This window comes from Lithobates pipiens, unplaced genomic scaffold (assembly GCF_037356315.1).
Source record: "Lithobates pipiens isolate NorthernLeopardFrog02 unplaced genomic scaffold, aLitPip1_a1.2 Scaffold_88, whole genome shotgun sequence".
NCBI lineage: Eukaryota > Metazoa > Chordata > Amphibia > Anura > Ranidae > Lithobates > Lithobates pipiens.
In genome coordinates this window covers 659,821-681,899 of record NW_027507912.1, presented here as the reverse complement: position 1 = coordinate 681,899, position 22,079 = coordinate 659,821, and the positions used below count along the sequence as shown (strand labels likewise).

The window sequence follows — 22,079 nt, the reverse complement described above, 5'->3', positions numbered from 1 at the left end:
CAGCGTATAACACGCACCCGTGATTTGCCCCCTATTTTCAGGGGTAAAAAGTGTGTGTTATACGCTGATAAATAAGGTATTTGCAAAGTTGTATAACAGAAACAAAGAATAAATATTCTGTCTTTTTTTTCATTAAAAATATCCCAATGGGGGTTAAATACCACCAAAAGAAAGTTCTATCTGTCTCAACACAGTGTTACATGACCGCGCAATTGTCATTTAAAGTGCAACAGCGCTGAAAGATGAAAATTGGTCTGGGCAGGAAGGGGGTGAAAGTGCCCAGTAGGCAAGTGGTTAAGCAATCTAATAGACCCAGCACTGTTACAGATAAGAAACTTGTTAATAGTTGTGGCTGTTAGACAACTAGGGTCTTGATTTAAAAACTACATAGCAGGTTCGCATTAGATAATTATCCAAAGAAGCACGATTATAAAATTCTCTTAAAATATAAGACATTTATTTTCCAAAAGTCTTCATTAGACTGTTCATTTTTTACATGACCTCGAAGGATCATTAAGAATATGGAGCTATGGACAATTAAACGCACAAATTCATTGCTTGACTTTTCAAGAACTGTACAGATCTGATACAAATATTAATGGTCAATTCACATACTACTTGCAATGTCACAATGGAACAGCTAAATGGCTGTTTAATATGTAAAGGGACCCTGTCACCTAGCCGTTTGGGTCACTTTAGGCTGCATGCACACCTGAGCGCATCGTTTCAGGCGGAAGTTTGCGCAATTTTACTGTGATTTTTCTGCGATTTTGTACAGGTCAAAAGGTCACCAATGTACAAAGCAGAAAAATGCCTGTAATCTGCCAAAAAAAAGAAGCTCATGTCATTTTTTGAGCTTCAGGCGACAGAATGCTCAGATGTGAACAGGGGCAATTCAAATAAATGGGATTTTGCTTGTTGGGCGTATTGGAACTTTTAAGATGAGCATTTTCCAAAGGTTTTACGAGCTGAAAACGCCCAGGTGTGACTGGACCCTCAAAGTCTACCTTCTCGACTACCATATAATTGCCTCTCCAACACTTCCCAGCTACTGATTCTTTCACTGGCCATTGCTGCAAAATACCCATGGCTTCTAGATATGCAAAAGCATATGACCTCCTCCTAGGACAGTGATGGCGAACCTTGGCACCCCAGATGTTTTGAAACTACATTTCCCATGATGCTCATGCACTCTGCAGTGTAGTTGAGCATCATGGGAAATGTAGTTCCAAAACATCTGGGGTGCCAAGGTTCACCATCACTGTCCTAGGATGTAGTTCTTGGGCCTTGTGACCAGTCACTAGTCCTTAGCACAGTGACATTATAAGGGGGTAACATCATGCTCTGTAAAAGAGTAAAGCAGCAAGGGTGCAGGATCAGCGTATAGCATCATTTTATTAAAACAAATATAGCACACTTACATATAAGAAGCCTGTAAACAGCCTAAGTAGCAGAAGGGGTACACTGTGCCACCAATGGCAAGGATGATAGATAGGCTGCTGAGATGGTAAGCCTCTGTGCACTTAAGCCAGACCTACCAATTTGGGGGAAAGCTGGCACCATCTATGGCTGTCCCTCATGTACCTCTGCCAGGCAACACGTCAATGGAATGGATGGACTTCTACATGTTTTAGGGGCCCTGCCCCTTTTGTCGAAACTCGACAGAGGCCCCTGAAACACATAGCGGTCCACCCATTCCATTGACATTGTGTTGAGGGATGGCTATAGACACCGCCAGCTTTCTCCCAAACTGGCGAGTACAGCTTCAATGCACAGAGGTTTACCATCTCAGAAACCTTACCATTGGCTTCACAGCTTATCCTTTCTGCTCCTCAGGCAATTTACAGGCTTCTTATATGTAACTGTGCTATATTTTTTGTTTCATTATTTAATGTCCACCCTATAGCAGTTTTACAGCGACAGGGTGGCATCAGTGCCCCTAATCACATTTTTATACGTTATCCGACTCTTCCGGGTAGGGGGGTGATTACACACAGCGGGTGCACGGTATCCGATGTCCTCCAGCACCCACTGATCGTTAGGCAGAGAGACAGAATAGCCATCGGCCAATGTAAACAAGGCAGATCGCTGTTCTAACAGGAGGGAAGAGATGAAACTTGTGTCTCTGCAAAGCAGGGAATAAATTCCATCTCTTCCCCTAGTAAAAGCACCTCACACAGTATAGTATAACACTGGCTAGGCACACAGTTAACACTTTGATTGCCCCCGATATTAACCCCCTTCCCAGCCAGTGACAGTGCTTATTTTTAGTACTGATCACTGTATTAGTGTCACTGGTCCCCATAAAGTGTCAGAATGTCCGCCATAGTCACTGATCGCAGCCATTATTAGTAAAAAAAAAAAAAATTTAAATATCCTGTCGTTTGTAGACGCTATAACTTTTGCGCACACCAATCAATATACGCTTATTGGGGTTTTCTTTTCCCAAAAATATGTAGTAGAATACGTATTGGCCTAAATGTATGAAGAAATTAATTTTTTTCATTTTTTTAATCGGATATGCTTTATAGCAGAAAGTAAAAAAATATTGTTTTTTTTTTTTTTTTTATTGTCGCTCATTTTTGGTTTATAGAGCAAAAAAATAAAAACTGCAGGGGTGATCAAATACCACCAAAAGAAAGTTCTATTTGTGGGGAAAAAAACACATACATTTTATTTGGGTACAGCGTTGCATGTTCTATTTGTGGAGGAAAAAAATACATACAGTATGGTACATCGTTGCATGAATGCGCAATTGTCAAAGTAACGCAGTGCCGTATTGCAAAAAATGGCCTAGTCAGGAAGGGGGGTAAATCTCCCAGAGGTCAAGTGGTTAATAAATGATACTATACACTGATTCTGTGCCCTTGCTGCTTTGCTCTTTTACTGGCTGGATCTATCCTGGATTTAATATAGGATCCTGGTGTTCATCTGACTTCTACAAGAGTTTACTGGCCGTTCTGCTGAGAACTGAATTACAGAGCGCTGAACTTGCTATATGCCTTTTGACATATAGAGTGTGCTGCTGTTTTCTTAACATAATGTCTTTGCTAAGCTCCAACACCACATAATGTGGTTGTAAAATGCTGGATAGGCGAGTATTAAGGCCCATACACACGATCAGACTTTTTGACAACAAACATGCAAATTAGCTGTTTTGGAGCAACATCCGACTGTGTGTACGCTCCATCGGACAAACTTTTTTGGTTTTCATCGGACTTTTGTTGGCTGTGCGAACGGACAAACTTTCTGGCAACAAAAGTCTGATGGAGCAAAGTCTGATCGTGCATACAGAAAACCATAGGACTTTTGTACAAAGTGCAAACACGCATGCTCAGAACCAATGCAAAAGATCAGACAACAATACAGAAGTTGACCAAAGGTGGCGGTAAAGAGCAGAAAAACCACGTGGTTTGGTGAAAGTTGGCTGAAAAAGTCCTGCTGTGTGTATGCAATACAAGTTCAGGGCCGACGCCCTTTGTACAAAAATCCAAGGGAAAGTTTGTACAAAGTCCTATCGTGTGTATGAGGCTTAAGATGGTTGGGCTTTGCACAGAACCTGTCACTTGTCAGGAAAGATTTCCTTTGAAAACGATTATCGAAATTTTGAGAATGAATACAGTTGACTGTAATGCCCTGTGCACACGATCGGACATTCCTACAACAAAATTCGATGCTTTTTTTCCAACGGATGTTGGCTCACACTTGTCTTGCATACACACGGTCGTACAAAGTTGGTTGAAAATTCCGAAAGTCAAGAATGCGGTGACGTACAACACGTACGACGAGCCGAGAAAAATGAAGTTCAATAGCCAGTGCTGCTCTTCTGCTTAATTCCGAGCATGCGTGGCACTTTGTGCGTCGGAATTGTCTACACACGAACAGATTTTGTTGTCGGAAATCTTGAGAACAAGATCTCAAATTTTGAGCAACGGAAATTCTGATGGAAACCGTCCGATGGACTCTACACACGGTCAGAATTTCCGACAACGAGCTCTGATCACACATTTGCCGTCGGAAAGTCCGGCCGTGTGTACGCAGCATTAGACTCCCTCGTGTCTAATCTGGCTCATTTTGTAGATAAAGCATTTCCTGCATTGGGCCCATGTATAATGACGTGTACACACGCTCAGACTTTCCGGCAGAAAAAGTCAGACGGAATAATTTCATCGGATATTACGATCGTGTGTGGGCTTCATCTGACTTTTTTTTTTCAAAAATTCTGACGGACCTAGAAATAGAACATGTTTTATGTTTTAAATCTTTCCGACGGAATAAATTTCTATCGGGAAAACCGCTCGTCTGTATGCTGGTCCGGCGGACCAAAAACTACGCAAGGGCAGCTATTGGCTACTGAACTTCGTACGTCGTACGTCATTGAGTTCTAAACTAACGTACTTTGGTGTGATCATGTGTAGGCAAGTCCGTTTTAGCGCAACTCCGTCGGAAAGACCGCCAGAGTTTATTCTGATGAAAAAAACGGTCGTGTGTACGCAGCATAAGGCTTCCCTGCTACATAATCAGGTTTTTCCCTGGACAAAAATCACTGGCCACAATTTGAATATAAATAGAGTTTCTTTCCTGTATAAATCCTCTTGTTTTTTGAAGTTGCAATTTACAAGGAAAAACATCTATAGTAGTAACGTCTTCTCCCCTGCGCAATGCTGTTCAGGGGAAACCAGCTTTTATTTCCACAGAAAAAATGGTTCTCACCCTCTGAACCTGAAAACGGCTTTCCCAGAGAGAACTCTTTCATGTGTTGTGAGAATTGACTTCTGGCTAAAACATTTCCTGCAATTGGAACAGGAACATGGCTTCACCTCGGAGCAGGGGCGGACTGACCATTGGGCCACTTGGGCACTGCCCAGGGGCCCCATCAGGGTTGCCAGCCTCAGTAAAACCAGGGACAGGATGTAAAAATCTGTGTTTTTTTTTTACATCTGTCTCTGAAATGTCCCTTACCGACATCCTTTTGGTCTAAAAATTCCAAGATTATAGCTGCCCCACCTCTGCAGTACCTTCTCAGCCAATAGAAACATGTCTGTGTATACTGTGGGAGGAATGTTTTGGCGAGAAAATGTAATAGGTGGGGCACCTCATCCCTAATTACAGATAGAAAATATGGGTATAGGGAGGGTGGGATTATTACGGTGCCAATTTACATTTTAATTTAGCTGGCTTTTTGGGAATGCTGATGTCTGTGGCGTAGGTGGAAAGGGGCCATACTAAGCAACATTGCTTACTATCTAGCCCTGTCACGGTTGGGCTTAGTTGCTGGATACCAATTACCATTTTTGATTGATGAAGATGCCCGAACAGCTTTGGGTTAAGTTTTAGATTACCCCAAAGCCCTTTCTACTAAAAACTTGCTGCAATAATTTCAGCGTTCCCAACATTAACCCTTTATATCAATCTGTAATTGCCACTATGGGTGGGACCTAAGGCTTGGCTGTTTCAATCTTTTTCCCCTGTTTGTGGGAGGGCTCCACCGATTGCGGGCTTGTGTATGAGCCAGGGTTATTATTCATTCTTCTTTGGGTCAAAGAATTTATTCCCCTGAAGAAGCCACGAATTTGGCGAAACATGTCGGGATTCTCTTGACCAACAACTTAAATTGAATGGATTGAATTTTTATCTATGTATTCTGGTATTTCCTGTAAAAATAACTGGCTTTGCACAGAATATTGTGTATTTTTTTTTTTTATTAAATGTTTTTTCAATAAAGCTTTGTTGTATTTATAAAAATCCCCTTATGTATAATATTTATAATTTTGGGATATTGGGCACTTTATGATATAACTCTATATTTAAATTGGCACCGTAATAATCCCACCCTCCCTATACCCATATTTTCTATGTATGTGTATACTGTGTGATTGTATTCTGTGTGTGTGTATACTGTGTGGCCCCATAAACTCGGATTGCCTGGGGGCCCCATAATCTCCTATTGCCCGGGGGCCCCATGAGTTGTCAGTCCACCCCTGCCTAGGAGATAATTCACTGATGTCTGCTCAGAAAAGCTTCTGGTTCACTATGACTATGAGATATCACTGTGTGTGTTCTAAGATGTGTTTCAAATGCTGACTTGTCAGCAAAACATTTCTGACATTCAGAACAAGAAAACAATTTGTCTTTTATGTGAGTTCTTTCGTGTGAAATAAGACGTCTTCTCACGGAAAAACATTTCCCGCACTCCGTGCACGAGTAAGGCTTCTCCCCCGTGTGGATTCTTTGGTGCGTCACGAGAGTCGACTTTCGGCTAAAACATTTCCCGCATTCATCACAGTAATGTCGCTTCTCCCCCGTGTGAACTTTCTGATGTCCGGTCAGTTGCCGTTTACAAGAAAAGTTCTTCCCGCACACAGAGCATGGATATGGACGGTCCCCAGTGTGCGTTTTTTGGTGTATGACGAGAACCGATCTATCAGCAAAACACTTTCCACACTCCAAGCACGTATATGGCTTTTCCCCCGTGTGAATCCTCTGGTGTCTGATAAGACATTCTCGTGATGAGAAAAATTTCTTGCAATCTGAACATGCGTATGGCTTTTCCCCCGTGTGAGTCCTCTGGTGCTTGAGAAGTCGGGTCCTGCAGCGAAAACATTTTCCGCACTCGGGACATGAAAACGGCCTTTCTCCCGTATGAATTCTTGTGTGCGAGATTAAAGATTGCTTTAAAGAAAACGTCTTCCCGCATTCGGAACATACATACGGTTTCTCTCCCGTGTGAATCCTAATGTGCATGACGAGAGTTGATTTCCGGCTAAAGCACTTCCCGCACTCGGAGCATGGGAAAGGTCTCACTCCTTGGTGAGTCCTCTGATGAGCGATGAGATTCCCATTATGGGTGAAGCTTTTTCCACACTCAGAACAAGAAAACGGCTTCTCACAAGTGTGAATTCTCTCATGGATAACAAGAGAGGATCTTTCAATGAAGCTCTTTCCGCACTGTGGGCATGAATATGGCTTCTCTCCCCTGTGGATTTTTTCATGCTTGGCAAGGGATGATTTCCAGGGGAAACCTTTACCGCATACAGAACATGAGTATGGTTTCTGTGCCGTGTGCGATCTCTCGTGTGAGAGGAGTCCTGCCCTATCAGTAAAATATGTACCACACAGAGTGCATGAGAACAGTTCTTCCTTTCTAAATGCTGCTTGTTGGATGATGAAGTGTAAGTGGCCAGAAAAATGCTTCCCATTCCCAATGAATGACAGATCTCTATTGTGAGGTGCTGGGTGAAGATTTGGGGTGATCGGGTCTTTTGAAGAGTCGGATGTAACTTCTCTTCCATCATCTGGAGGCTCTTTACTATTTTTATGATACACTCCATCTAGAGAAAATGAAAGCAGGAAATATGAATATAATAAATAAAACTCCATCCAATTAAAGTGTTACTAAACCCAGGACCCTGCATTCACTATATCTGGTCTCTCACAGTACACAGAACATGGAAATCCAATTGTTTTTGTAAATATAAACTGCTAAGTACCTTTTCTCATCAGCAGTGTATAGCAGTCTTGTGACTTCTATCAGTGTCTGGTTAAAACATGTATGCTCTCTCCCCCTCCACTTCCCCAGATTATCCTTTTTTTTGGGACGGAGGGGGTCAGGTACCTGGTCTTGACAGGTACTCTCTCCCACCTCCGCTCAGATTGCCTAGGCAATTGAAGATGTAGTTCTCCTCTCCCCCTCCCTCCCCACGCGACAGGTCCCAGAAGACTGCAGGACTGCTCACAATGCGCAGCGTGGCTTGGCCATGCACAGTGGGTGCCGACAGTTGAGATGCCTGCGCAGAGGAGAGAAGACCGAAAGAAGGGACGGCTCTGGTGAACACATAGCTTGATCCTGGGACAGGTGAGCGCTTGTTTATTAAAAGTCAAAAGATACCGTTTTTGTAGCTGCTGACTTTTATGCTCAATCTGAGTTTGTTGTCAGAAAGTCCGACCATGTGTATGTTTCATCGAACATTTGCTGTCGGAATTTCCACCAACAAATGTTTGATAGCCGGTTCTCAAATTTTCCGGCAACAAACATTTTCAGAAAGTCATATCATGTGTATACAAGTCCGTCGCACAAAAGTTCACGCATGCTGGGAATCAAGCAGAAGGGGCCACACTGGCTATTGAACTTCCTTTTTCTCGGCTCATCGTATGTGTTGTATGTCACGGCGTTCTCACGTTCCGAATTTTTGGCCAACATTTGTGTAACCGTGTGCATGCAAGACAAGTTTTAGCCAACGTCCTTCAAACAAAAATCCATGGTTTTGTTGTCGGAAAATCCAATCGTGTGTATGCGGCATTAATAAACACAAATATTACTGGAGTTTCTCTAGCACAGTGCTGAATAGCAAAAAATGCCCTGGTTATGAACAAAATATTTTTTTGGTACCAGTATCGCCCCCTCACCCCCTTATACATACATGAGACCTCACTCGATCTAGCACTGTGCCCATTTGTAGCAGGGAGAGCCATTGGCTCCCGATGCGGTCAATCAAATCCTGTGAGGAGAGAGTAGGGGGTGGGGCTGAGACCCTCTGTGTGTGTCAATAGATGCACACAGCCTGGCTCAGGAGCAAGCCCGAAGGTACACCACCATAGGAAGTGGCTTCTTATGGGGGTGCACCAAGAAGGGGAGCAGCCTAGTGCGCCAGTGGCACACCCCAGAAGAGAAGGTTCAGGGACCCTGTGTGTAATACCATTGCACAGAGCAGGTAAGTATATAATATGTAAAAAAAAAAAAAAACCTGATCCTTTACAACAACTTTCAGTTGCTTTCTGATTTGATGAGCTGGATGGTACTGCGCGGGTCACCTGCTCATTTTGTCTAGGGGTTAGGAGAAAGCTTATACTCACCTTTTCCTCCGTTTCCCAGCCCCCGATTCAGCGATGGACGGTTCCTGGTCTATGGAGCCTTCTCTGGGCTTGATGATATCATGAACAGTCCACAATTCAAGACTCTTGGAGCGCGGGGGTACAAGACTGGTCTTGTGCTGGGAGGATCGGAGGATTAAGTAAATAAATCTCCTCTCTCCTCTCCCCTAGACAAAAAATGAGCAGTTAACCTTGCAGTGTGGTTATAAAGATAAAACCGCGCTTGTCAACACTGGGTACTGGACAGACAAAAAAACAACAAATCCAGGATGGGTACTCTATGTGTAAATAATTATAGGTAGGCCCAGCTCCACTGCACGGTAAAATTTTTTTGCTCAGAGTTGGGCTTTAGCTATAACTATTACTTTTCTTTCTCATGCTCCAAGGGGCACAGGAAGTCATTCACTTTTGGGACATCCAAAAGCAGTCCAGCAGTGGTTGGAAACACAGCAAACAATGTTAATAATCCAAGTAAAAAAATAAAATAAAATGAAACAGCTCAAAGCGCAGCCTGAAGGATCTTATACCTAAAGTTGGCACCAAATGAGCCCTAAAACATCTAGTTTTTCAAATATAGGGAATAAGTTAACTGAGGACCAGTTGGCAGCCTTGCAAATCTGGCTTGATGCTGAAAAGCCAAGCTAGTGGAGGGTGCCTTGGCAGGAAAGGGGATCTTAGGACCAAAAGCTTGAATAATGGTCTGTCTGAGTCACATAGAGATGGTCGGATATGAAGCTGGAGAACTCTTATTTGGACCATCCAGGACGCTAAAAAAGAAACAAGTCTTTCTGAAGGAGAGTGGCTAAGAGATAAACCCCATCTAGGCAAAGGAGGGACATTTCCTTTGCCTGAACTGGAGCCACACAGATGGATGGGAGCCTAATATCCAGGTTGAGATGAAAGGCAGAGATTGCCCTGGGTGGGGGTGTGTCCAAGATGGCGACAGTGCTGGATGCTTAACTGCAGTGCTCTGCTCACCCATTGTGACTCTGATGCTTTTCAGGACATGAATCACCCCTGCTGTCTCTTTATCGGGCTCCAGTGTCTTCCTTGGGATGCAGAACCCTGGCACCATCCAAGTGGGTAGGAACTCTGAAAAAAGCAGCTAAGTGGAGTGAACACACATTTTTCTCGATACATGGCCATGGCGGCTCCTGCAGTGCAGGGGCAGATCCAAAGCCTAGTCTCGGGAGGGACACTGCCAGAAAATTTTGCGGCCAATTTCTCGGAGCAATGGCTGGTGTTGGCGCTTCAATCACCACGGCACCATGGTTGATATGGTGTCAGCATGATTGAAGCGCATTATTTCTATTATTACATTGTAATATAAAATTAAATAGTTCAACTCACCATAACGCAGAATCAGAGCCCTGAGTGTGTCACTTGCTACCGTTGGCTTCCATCAGATGTAGTGTGTCACTTGCCACTGTCGGCTGCCACCAAATGCGGATTGTCACTTGCCACATCCCCTGCCTCCAGATGAGATTTGTCACTGCAAATGCCGCCTGCCACAAGATGTGGATTGTCACTTGCCAGTGGCTGTGTGCCAGAGTCAGGGCGGGCAGTGAGAGATAATGTAATCTCTGCTGCCCACGCCTGCACAGTGATGGCATGTTCTGTCAGAAGCTGAGCTGTGGTGATGCAGGGTTAGAGATGATGTCAGAAAGCCACTACTCATCAGAATATGCAACCAAAGTGATGTTGCATTGCGGCCATCTTGGTACGCCCCCACTTGTCAGCAGTGAGCCTAGAGTTAGAAGTTGGCAAGCGGACATCTTCATACACCCACCGGAGTCTTGCTTTTCACAGTTATTTTTAACAGTAAACTCAACTTATTTTGTGAAATATAAGTTGAGTTTACTGTTAGGCCGCGTACACACGCGCGGACTGTTCGCCCAACCTTGTCCGCTGAACAGTGTTTGGGCGGACAGTCCGCTCGTGTGTGGGGCTTCAGCGGACAGTTTCAGCGGACAGTTGGCCGAACAAGGTCTTACGGAAATTCCGAAAAACTGTCCGCTGAAACAAGGTTTCAGCGGACTGTTCGCTCGTGTGTAGGCTTGTTCGGCCAACTAAGTCTCGCGCATGCTCAGAAAGGATTTCCACGTCGGAAGGTTGCATTGCAGTGTATAGGACGTCATATTTTTCGTCCCGTCGTACGTGCCGTTCACGTCATCGCGCACGGTTTCAGCAAACTGTTCGTCCGTCGTGTGTGGCCATGTCCGTCCATGCTAAGTTTGAGCGGACTGTTCGCTCAAACTGTTGGACGGACAAAGTTGGGCCAACAGTCCGCGCGTGTGTACGCGGCCTTAAAAATAACCGTGAAAAGCATAACTCTGGTGGGTGTATAAAGATGTCCGCTTGCCGACTTATAACACTAGGCTTACTGTGGATGAGTGTGGGAGTACCAAGATGGCCACGACGGAACGTCCCTTCAGTCACATATTCAGAAGGGGAGCGGCTTACCGATAACACTTGCCTGCTTGCCTCGCTCACACACCAGCCCGCCGGGATGATTGCTCACTCACCAGCTTGCCTGTCCTCTTGCTCATCCGTCGGCTGCTCAGTTACACGCTGGCTTACCCGCTCATTATTTTCTTGGGGGGAGCAATTGCCCCGTTGCCCCCCTGGATCCGTCCCTGCTGCAGTGCCTGCTGACACATCGCCACCAGACCCTGGTAGCTTGGAAGTGGTAATTGGCTGCAATCGCTAATTGCCAAGCGACTCTCTCCACTGAAATTTGCATTTGCAGAGATTACTCTAAGCAAGCAGGATATCCTGGGTCTCTATACCTCTATGTAGGCAAGCAGGATATCCTGGGTCTCTATACCTCTATGTAGACAAGCAGGATATCCTGGGCCTCTATACCATTTTGTCTCTATGCAAAACCAGGGAAGACACCTTACAGGATAAGTGTTCAGACACTTGCCTCGGAGAGGTGATGGGGACTAGGAATACCACCTTGTGAGTGAAAGTAGAGAGATAAAATCTCTAAGGCAGGGTTTCTCAACCAGGGATTCTGTGGAACTCTAGGATTTGTACAGATGTTTCTAGGGGTTCCTTGAGCAATGAACAATTTCAGCCTCTCAGATAGGTTCCCACTGACTAGGGGTCGACTTATTATTGGAGTGCCCAATTATTGGGGGCCAAAATTCAAATTTTTCAAATTATCTATCAGAATCTTACTGATAATACCGATATTGGTCAGACCTCCTCCCCCTGTCCTCATGCGGCGCTCACTGCAGTCTCTGCCGTCATCTCTCACTGCCCACCAGCCCGCATGTGGAAGTTTACCCGTTCGGACCCCTCTGGGGAGAGGCTGCCAGAAGTAGTGTAAGCAGTGACAAACTGCATATGGGTAGCAGGTGAGCGTGGAAAGTGACATGTGATGGTGTCAAGCTGCATACAGGTGGCAGGTGACATACTGCCTCTGGGTGGCAGGAGACGGTGGCAAGTGAGATGTTGCATCTGGTGGCTGGTGATGGTGATGTACAGAATATCAGCACCTGTTATCAGCTATCGGCCTGAAGGGAGGCTGAAAATCTGTATCGGCCTGTAAAAACAATACTGGTTGACCCCTTACCACTGACACCATTGATCTTTTTAGTTATCTGTAAAGAGGTAATTCTTCCCAATGACCACAAGTGTAAGGAGCATTCTTCTCACTGACCATCACACTAATGTATCATGAGTTGTAGATATAATAATTTTTAGCAGAGGTTCCCTAAAACCGGAAAGTTATTTCAAAGGTCCCTCTGTGTTGGGTATCATATTCCATGGAGTCACAGGGAAATGAACAGGGTTATCAACATAGTAGACACCCTGTACAAAGGTCCTAATACAGGAATGAGAGGCCACTGGTCTCTGAAACAGGAAAGCAAGAGCAGAAACTTGGCCTTTGATAGTGGCGAGAGAAAAACACTGGTTCAGATGTAGCTAAAGGAAGGAACAAATTAAATTCATCCCATGGAGAATCTCCTGGGTTGAAAGCTCTGAGATGCACTCCAAGAGAATTATACCTTCACCTTCCAATGATAGACCTTGGAAAAAGAAGACTTCGTAGCTTTTAACATTGTGGGAGTCACCAATTCAGAGATGCCCCTGTCTCAAAAACTGAGCTTTGTACTGTTGAAAGCAACAACTTCTGGCTCCTGACTCCCCCGCTGGGCACATACTGTCTCCCCATTACTGTCTACTGACAGAGGAGGGGGGAGGAGAAGAGATTGTTGTAGTGACTGAACAAGGAGAATCTGGGACTCTTCTCTGGATTTAGTGTTTATTACTCACCTGTGCTGATCTCTACAGGAATTTCATCCTCTTCAATCTTCACACATTGTATTTCCTCCTCTTCAACTTTGACATGGTTTGGAGTTATGTCTCTGGGGTCTGTGAATAAAATGGATTTGCGTCTATTAATTATATATGTTGACTACGGAAGTGGAAGCATGAAAGACAAAAAAATGCAGCAGTCATCTCAGTTGGGACTTCCAAAGGTACACCGTTTTCCAGGGTAACACCAAACATCCCTTTCCCTGTGTCAAAACAGTCCGATGTGTCCGCCATAATGTCACGATAAAAATCGCTGATCGCCGGCATTACTAGTAAAAAAAAAAAAATATTAATAAAAATGCCATAAAACTATCCCCTATTTTGTAGACGCTATAACTTTTGTGAAACCAATCAATAAACGTTTATTGCGATTTTTTTTACCAAAAATATGTATCAGCCAAAATGAGGATAATTGGGGATATTTATTATAGCACAAAGTAAAAAATAATGTGTTTTTTTCTAAAAATGTTGCTTTTTTTGTTTATAGCACAAAAAATAAAAATCGCAGAGGTGATCAAATACCATCAGAGAAAGCTCCATTTGTGGGTAAAAAGGACGTCAGTTTTGCTTGGGAGCCACGTTTCCACGACCGCGCAATTGTCAGTTAAAGCACTGCAGTGCTGATTCGCAAAAAGTACTCTGGTCTTTGGCCAGCCAAATGGTCCGGGGCTGAAGTGGTTAATTTCTCACCTGTTGGGATCTCTGCAGGAAGTTCCTCCTCTTTAATCTTCACATGCCCCTCTTCCTCCTCTTCAACGCAGAGATTTTCCTGTGCAACTGTGGTGCTTCCAGGGTCTTGGATTAGAGAGGGGCTTCTTGTCAGGTAGCACACAATAACAGGAGGAGAGGAAAGCATCGCTCTAATAGAGGCTGATGGCTCCTGACTCCCCCACTGGGCACATACTGTCTCCCCATTACTGTCTACTGACAGAGGAGGGGGGGGGAGAAGAGATTGTTGTAGTGACTGAACAAGGAGAATCTGGGACTCTTCTCTGGATTTAGTGTTTATTACTCACCTGTGCTGATCTCTGGAGGGATTGCCTCCTTATTACATGGATCATCACCACTCACATACCACTCTTCTGCTTCCTCTTTAACTTTATTCATATTTGTATGCTAAAAACAAAGACAAATGTTGCACACTGTTAGATCTAATAAACATTTGCAGCAATCATATAGAGTAGAATCAGTAGACAATTTACGTAATTTTTAGTCTCATCTACCTGATCCTCTTGAGGGATCTCCTGATCTTCCTTTGTGGAGTCCCGGAAATACAGAGGACGGGGACATCTCTCTGGGGGATTTATGTTACTGGATCCATCTGTAGGAAACACATCTAGACTCATTTTTGAAAAGTTGTGACCCCTGATGGCGTCAGACTTACTGACGAAACACGTTGAGTATGGTCGAGCATGATACGTCACTTCCACCCATAGTGGAACACAGGTGGAGTGCAGCTGGCACCCCTGCCCCCACCTTCTTTTCTATTTTATGTGCACTTGCTTAAAGTGGAATTTTTTAGCGCTATTTTAATAAAATATATGTACTTCACCATGGGAGATTTCTTCTTTACATTCTGGAGATCTGGTGACGTTTGATCTGGTGCACCCCAGAGCCAATCCGAGGAATCATGTACAGGTATGTGATTTTCCGATTAAGGGCTGCCCTGCCGCAGTACATGTACGTGGGGTGGTCCTTAAGTGGATAATATAATGGAGAGCTGCTTTTTGAGGAGAAAGCGTGTGACAAAATACTTCTAAGTCGCTCATGTAGCACATTTTCAGGTGTTCTCATTGAAGACTATGGGGGCCCAATCTGCCAAAAATAACTTTTTTGAGTGAAAGGCGTTCTGCTTTAGGTGACAGAACGCTCTGATGTGAACAGGGGCCACTGAAATGAATGGGGTTTGGCTTGTTGAGCGTTTTAGAGCTACAAGCAAAAAAATCGCTCAGGTATGAACGGGCCTAAATTACACGGAGAGTGACAATACTATACACGGTCACTGTACTGGCTGGCAAGGGGTTAACATCTCCGGCGATCAAGAGGTTGAATGTGTGCCTAACATTGTTTAGTGTGTGTGCTGCTTTCACTAAGCAATGTGACAGTTTTTACTCCCTGATAAGCAGGGAGAATATAAACGGCACATTGCTGCTGTCTATAGAGATCCCTGTGTTGTTTACCTACACAGGGCTCTCATCTGTCATCCGCTCAGTGTGTGCCTAACAAGTGTTAAAGAGGAGCTGCACCTTAAAAAAAAATATTAAAAGTCAGCAGCTACAAAGACTGCAGCTGCTGACTTTTAATAAATGAACACTTACCTGTTCCAGGGTCCAGCAATGTCGGCAGCAGATGACAAGCAATCGCTCGTCTCTCAGCTGGCCCCGCCACCATCCCGTCAGGGAATCGGGAAAAGAAGCATTGCGGCTTCACTGCCCAGTTCCCTACTGCGCATGCGCGAGGCGCACTGCGTGTCTCCACTAGTCCCCGCTGGGAACTGTGTGTTTCCCAGAACACAATGGGGGGGGGGGGGCATCTGTGCCTAGCTTGTCCCAGAAGTGGGTGCAGATACCTGGATTATACAGGTATCTGCACCCCCTCCCCCCTGAAAGGTGCCAATTGTGGCACCGGAAGGGGGGAGGGTTTTCGATGAGTGAACCTTTTAGGGTGGAGGTCCGCTTTAATGTGTGTATGTATGTAAGTGCTGCTTTTTACAAAAAAAAATCCATTAGTTGCTTTGCAGGGAGAAGAAACAAAGAGATTTTTCCCTCTGTATAGATCCCTATGTTGATTCTTAACACAGAGCTCTGGGCTGTGATTGGTCACAGCCGATCAGCAGGAATCGTGACTTGCTGACAAAACCCTGCTAAGTCTTATCACAGCGGGAGCGGGCAGGATAGGTGACTCGGCGGAGGACAGCAATGTACAGGTACGTCGCTGTGCCTGTAGGAGACGCCGGTCCACAGTACAATGATGGTTAAAGAATTCTCTTACCAGGTGAGACCGGGCACCGCTCATCCTCCATCATGGGATCCTCACAGAATGACATCTGAAACCCCAACTGTAAAATATGCAAATTGGTAAACGTCAGTGTGCAACACGTATTTCATGAATGACCCCGGTTATAAATATAATGTGCAGTTGGCACTTGGTACCATATATGGCTGTATGAGAATAACTCTTGTAGTGGGGGATGGTGATAGATCTGTAACAGGGCCATCTTTAATATTGATTGGGCACATTTTTTCTTGCCCCCCCCCCCCCCATACAGTTTCGCTCTCCATCTGCTCTGAGACATACAATAAATAGCAGCTAGACTTAAAATCAGTTTACTGTATCAGATCAGGCAGCGATTGGTTGCCAGAGGTTACAGTGTATCATTACCGCTTACTGACAGGTTACTAGAGGTTACAACACACATTAGGGCTCACTGATTAGTTGTTAGATGTTGCAGCACAATTTCTGCTTGTTGATTGGTTGCTAGAGATTACTGTACATCAATACTGCTCACTGATTGGTTGCTATAGATTACTGTACATCAATACCGCTCACTGATTGGTTGCTAGAAGTTACAGCACACCATCTCTTCACTGCAGGGCGCATAATATACATATGAATGCTGCCTTTATTTACATATCTATGCTGCTGATTGCAACTATTTACATATGAATGTTGCTGCTATTTACATATGAATGTTGGTTATTTGCATGTAAAAACAGGGTCTGCAGGTGAGTGTCCATTCACACAGGGGCAACTTTGGATCCGACTTCAAGTCCCCTCAAGTCGCGCTACATGAAAAAAATCAATGTAAGTGAATGGATCCGTCTTAATGCACACGACTGCAGTCGCTTCAACTTTAGAAAAGGTTCCTGTACTACTTCAATCAGACTTCTAGGCGACTTGTACCCATAGAATTCAATGGAAGTCGCCTCCAAGTTGGATCTTCATCTATATTGAAGCGACTTTAGAGCAAAAGTCGCCTATCTGATAATAAAAACCGCATTGGTTCCCCTCCAGGGGCAAACCAGGCCCTTAGGTTTGGTATGGATTTTAAGGGGAACCCCTACGCCGGAAAAAAGGCCCGGGGGCCCCCCAAAATCCATACCAGACCCCTATTCGAGCACGCAGCTTGGCCGGTCAGAAAAGGGGATGGGGACGAGTGAGCCCCCCTGAACCGTACCAGGCCGCATGCCCTCAACATGAGGGGGTGGGTGCTTTGGGGAAAGAGGGCACCCTGCGGAGGAGCCCGGCAGAAGAACCGGAGAGCTGGAGAAAAACCGGAGACCGGGAGAAGAGAGCGAAGAAGTCGGAAGAGACCCCTGAAGTCTGAAAAAGACCCCCGGAGCTGCCTAATAAATTACTTTAAAAATCTGTCTAGTGTGTTTTTTTATTGGCACTTTTTTTCCCTCAGGTGAATGGGTAGGGGTACGACGTGACTCAAAAACGACATAAAAAACATAACAAGGGTGTGCTATTGATGCGTTCTTGCTGCATTTTCAACGCATTTCAATGGGGAGGTGCAGTTTTGTTTTTTTAATTGACCAAAAATGCAGCAAGCAAAATTGTTAACACCACAATGGAAGCGCAGTGGACCAGTGTGAAGACATTCATAGAATTTAAAGGGATGCATTTTTTTCTTAAGCTTTTCTTGCGCTAAAGGTGCAGATAATGGCCTATTCATTTAAAAATATTAATTAAAAAGTCAAATATAATACAATTATATATAAAAATATATATATTTTTTAAAACTGTCATTTTTGGTTTCGGTTTTCGCCCAAGTGCATCCTGCATTTTCGGTTTCAGCACCAACATTTCCATTTGGTGCGCCTCTACCTACATTCCTTGTAATAGGAATGAAAGTGATCAAAAAATTAAAAGGGACAGTGTAAAAAAAATAAAAAATAAAGTAAAATAAGAAAAAAATTAAATAAAAATGTGAAGAGCCCCATCCTACTGTGTTCACACGCAGAAGAGAATACATACGTAAGTCAGGCACGCATATGTAAACAACGTTCGCACCATACATGAGGTATTGCCATAAACCTTAGAGAGAGAGAACTAATTCTAGCACTAGCTCTCCTACTGCTGAACTGGTAACCTGTAAAGGTGTTTAACCGCTTCAGCCCCGGCAGATTTTACCCCCTTCCTGACTAGAGCACTTTTTGCGATTCGGCACTGCGTCGCTTTAACAGACAATTGCGTGGCGGTGCGACATTACACCCAAACAAAATTGTTGTCTTTTTTCCCCCACAAATAGAGCTTTCTTTTGGTGGTATTTGATCACCTCTGCGGTTTTAATTTTTTACGCTATAAACAAAAAAAAAAAGCGCAAATTTTGAAAAGCAAAGCAATATTTTTGACAATTTGCTATAATAAATATCCCCCAAAAATATATAAAAAAAAATGTTTTCCTCAGTTTAGGCCAGGGGTGCCCAACCAGTGGCCCGGGGGCCACATGTGGCCCGAGGAGCCCTCTGATGTGGCGGCGACCTCCTGCTCTGGGATGGATTAGAATAGAATACTGTTATTAAAGTGGCTGTAAACCCTTACAAACCACTTTGACCTACAGGTAAGCCTAGATTAAGGCTTACTTGTAGGTCCAAGAAATATCTCCTAAACCTATACGGTTTAGGAGATATCTGCCAAAACACAGGCACCGCTGTCTACGGCGATATGCCGTTAGTGACGGCTCCCTTGCGCATGTGCGGGAGTGACGTCATCGCTGCTCTGAGTGGCCAGAGCAGCGATACCCGGAAGGGACTGGACTACAGGGGACAGGGGTGACATCACTGGCTCCTGTGTCAGGTAAGTGACACATAATGGGCTACTATGTGATGCATAGTAGGCCATTATATTTTGCTTTACTTTGCAGGGAGACAAAGAGGAAGTAAACCCATCAGGGTTACTTCCTCTTTAATAGTAAGTTTATTACTAAAACCACAGTGTATATATGGTATGGGCATATCTGTTCTGCAGTGGTTATGGGGCTGCTTTCAAACTGATTGGCAGGTGCAGAGCAGTGCAGTACAGAGCAGTGCAGTACAGAGCAGTGCAGTACAGAGCAGTGCAGTGCAGAGCAGTGCAGTACAGAGCAGTGCAGTGCAGAGCAGTGCAGTGCAGAGCAGTGCAGTGCAGAGCAGTGCAGTACAGTACAGAGCAGTGCAGTGCAGAGCAGTGCAGTACAGAGCAGTGCAGTACAGAGCAGTGCAGTGCAGAGCAGTGCAGTACAGAGCAGTGCAGTGCAGAGCAGTGCAGTACAGAGCAGTGCAGTACAGAGCAGTGCAGTACAGAGCAGAGCAGTGCACCTGAGGGTTACCTGCACTGTGCCATAGGCCCCTTTCACATGGTCAGTCTGACCCAATTGGACCCTCCATTCACCTCTAAGGAGTAGTAGATGTAAATGGACTTGTGTTCGCTTACAAACACCTACCTCCAATCCAATCTGCAAAAAAAAAAAAAAGTAGAGTGGGCTCTATAGAGTAGAGTGGGCTGCCATGCACCCTCTCCGCTCATTGTGGAGCGCGACCGGTTACCAATTTGCTTAGGTGACCCTCGCTCTTCAAAAGGTTGGGCACCCCTGGTTAGGCCGATATGTATTCTTCTACATATTTTTGGTAAAAAAAAAAAAAAAAATTGCAATAAGCGTATACTGATTGGTTTGCGCAAAAGTTATTGCATCTACACAATAGGGGATCGTTTTATGGAATTTTTATTATTATTATTTTTTTTATTAGTAATGGCGGCGATCTGCGATTTTTATCATGACTGCGACATTATGGCGGACACATCGGACACCATTTTGGGACCATTGTCATTTATACAGCGATCAGTGCTATACAAATGCACTGATTAGTGTGTAAATGACACTAGCAGGGAAGGGGTTAAACACTACGGGGACATTAAGGGGTTAAGTGTGTCCTAGGGAGGTGGGGAGGGCTACCACTGACATGTCAGCGATCACGGCACCCAGTGACAGGGAGGAGTAGATCCCTGTCATGTCACTAGGCAGAACGGGGAAATGCCTCGTTTACATAGCTACCCTGTAGAGGTGCACGATTAATCGCGAAAAAGATCGCAATCTCTATTCACCCCCCACGCGATCTAAAGTCTGGGTGACCCACGATTTTCGTTTAGCGCCGCCAGTTCCACGTAACCAGCGTGGAACGCAAATGGCGGATATCGGAACTGACGTCAGTCATCGGAACTGAAGTCAGTCATCGGAGCATGTGATGCGGCGCGGCGCTGCCTGGGCGTGGGCGGGTACAGTGGCCGGGAAACAGCCGTGAGTGCGCACTGTGATGTTGGTCTACAACTCCCAGCATGGCTGATTCTAGGGGGGTGGTGACATACAGTACTGAGGACTGGAGTGGACTACAGCATGGCCCTATAAGGTGAGTTGTTAAGTAATGAGGCTGGTGTACAGAGGACTACAACCCCCAGCATGGCTGATTCTATATTATGGGGCACTGCAACCCCCAGCATTACTGTTGTATGGGGATTATGACCCTATATGGGGCAATATAAACCACCTGAAGACTGACTGCCAAAAGGCCCTATAGGAGGTGGTGTACTGAGGACTATAACCCCCAGCATGACTGATTTTGGCTTATGTGGGACTATAACCCCCCAGCATGATTCTGGTTTATTGGGGACTACAACCCTTAGCATGCCCCTATATGGGGGGAGGGGACATATAGCACTGAGGACTCCCCAGCATGATTTATTCTCCATGAGGGACTACAATTCCCAGCAGGGACCTGTGTATAGTAGTGAGTAGTCCTAAATTTTCAAATAAAACAGTTTCTTGAGAATCGTGATCTTCATTCTAAGCAAAAGAATTGTGATTCTCATTTTTCCCCAGAATCGTGCAGCTCTACTACCCTGTTTCCCCGAAAATAAGACCTAGCGTGATTGTCGGCGATGGCTGTAATGTAAGCCCTACACCCCCAAATAAGTCCTACTCTGTTTCCCCGAAAATAAGCCCTACCCTGGAAATAAGACCTACAAGGACTTTAACTAGGGCTTATTTGGGGGGGGGGGGGGGTAGGGCTTATATTGCAGCCATCACCGACAGTCACGCTAGGTCTTATTTTGGGGGGGAGTCAGGGTAATAGGAACACAAGATCTGTTACTCCTGTCAAAACCCGGGAAGTGTTTACACACACTCATCCCTGTTCTGTGTCTCCTGGTCACAATCGCTTGTGGCCAGCAGTCATCACGACCGTCGGGCATAAGCAATGCTATGGGGACCCCGTCAGATCACGTATAGTTACATGATTTTGCACAGGGGAGCCAACCTGCGGCTGGTGCGGAAGCGGTTAAAGCAATGTTGCTGTACTTTTCCTGACTGAGGGCTCTTGAGAGGAGTGCGGAGATGAAGTGCTGTGATCTTTTCAGGAAAGTAAATACAGCACCCTGCTGGCCCCTCCCACCAGCCACAATCTGCCTGCATTGCATAGAGAAGCATAGAGGCCCAGTGATGACATCAGCCTAAATGAGGAGTGCTGGGGGTGTCATTACATTTTTTTGCAGTGGGCACTGGTCCTGCATTTATATGATGATGTCAGTCCACACTGTGTGCTCTCCTAATAAGGAGTCATTATTCCCTCCTCCTCCTCCCTCTGCAATGCATCTGCCCCTTTCTTCTAAAAAGTAGGTAAAAAGAGCACCTCCCCTTCCCACAATACCCCTCTCCTCCCTCATTAATATTCATGAGCTCATTATCAGGTAGCACTCACCAGCAGCTCTCAAGCCACCCTGACCGGAAGTCCCTGGTCACCTCTCTACCACTCACCGGAAGTGAGTGACAGAGCAGCGCCTCTCTCCTTGTACGGAACGCAGGGAGGGAAAGCACCGACCAGCGCCCTCTGCTGGCCGTCAAGCCC

The 22,079-nt window shown here is 45.1% G+C and overlaps 1 protein-coding gene across 5 annotated transcripts; it reads right to left on the bottom strand.

The window, feature by feature from the left end:
* Positions 1 to 435: 435 nt before the first annotated feature.
* Positions 436 to 22,061, bottom strand: LOC143973626 (uncharacterized). Of its 5 annotated transcripts, none has more exons than XM_077474479.1 (8): positions 21,933 to 22,061; positions 16,189 to 16,255; positions 14,421 to 14,518; positions 14,214 to 14,313; positions 13,888 to 14,121; positions 13,156 to 13,254; positions 9,850 to 9,963; positions 436 to 7,331 (listed from the first exon to the last, which is right to left on the bottom strand). In XM_077474479.1, the coding sequence occupies exons 2-8, from the start codon at positions 16,241 to 16,243 to the stop codon at positions 5,998 to 6,000; spliced, it is 2,034 nt and encodes a 677-aa protein (XP_077330605.1). In that variant the 5' UTR covers positions 16,244 to 16,255; positions 21,933 to 22,061; the 3' UTR covers positions 436 to 5,997. The 5 variants fall into 5 exon arrangements, with proteins under 5 accessions (XP_077330605.1, XP_077330606.1, XP_077330607.1 ...); XM_077474480.1 differs by having other exon boundaries at positions 13,888 to 14,118; XM_077474481.1 differs by lacking the exon at positions 9,850 to 9,963.
* Positions 22,062 to 22,079: the final 18 nt, after the last annotated feature.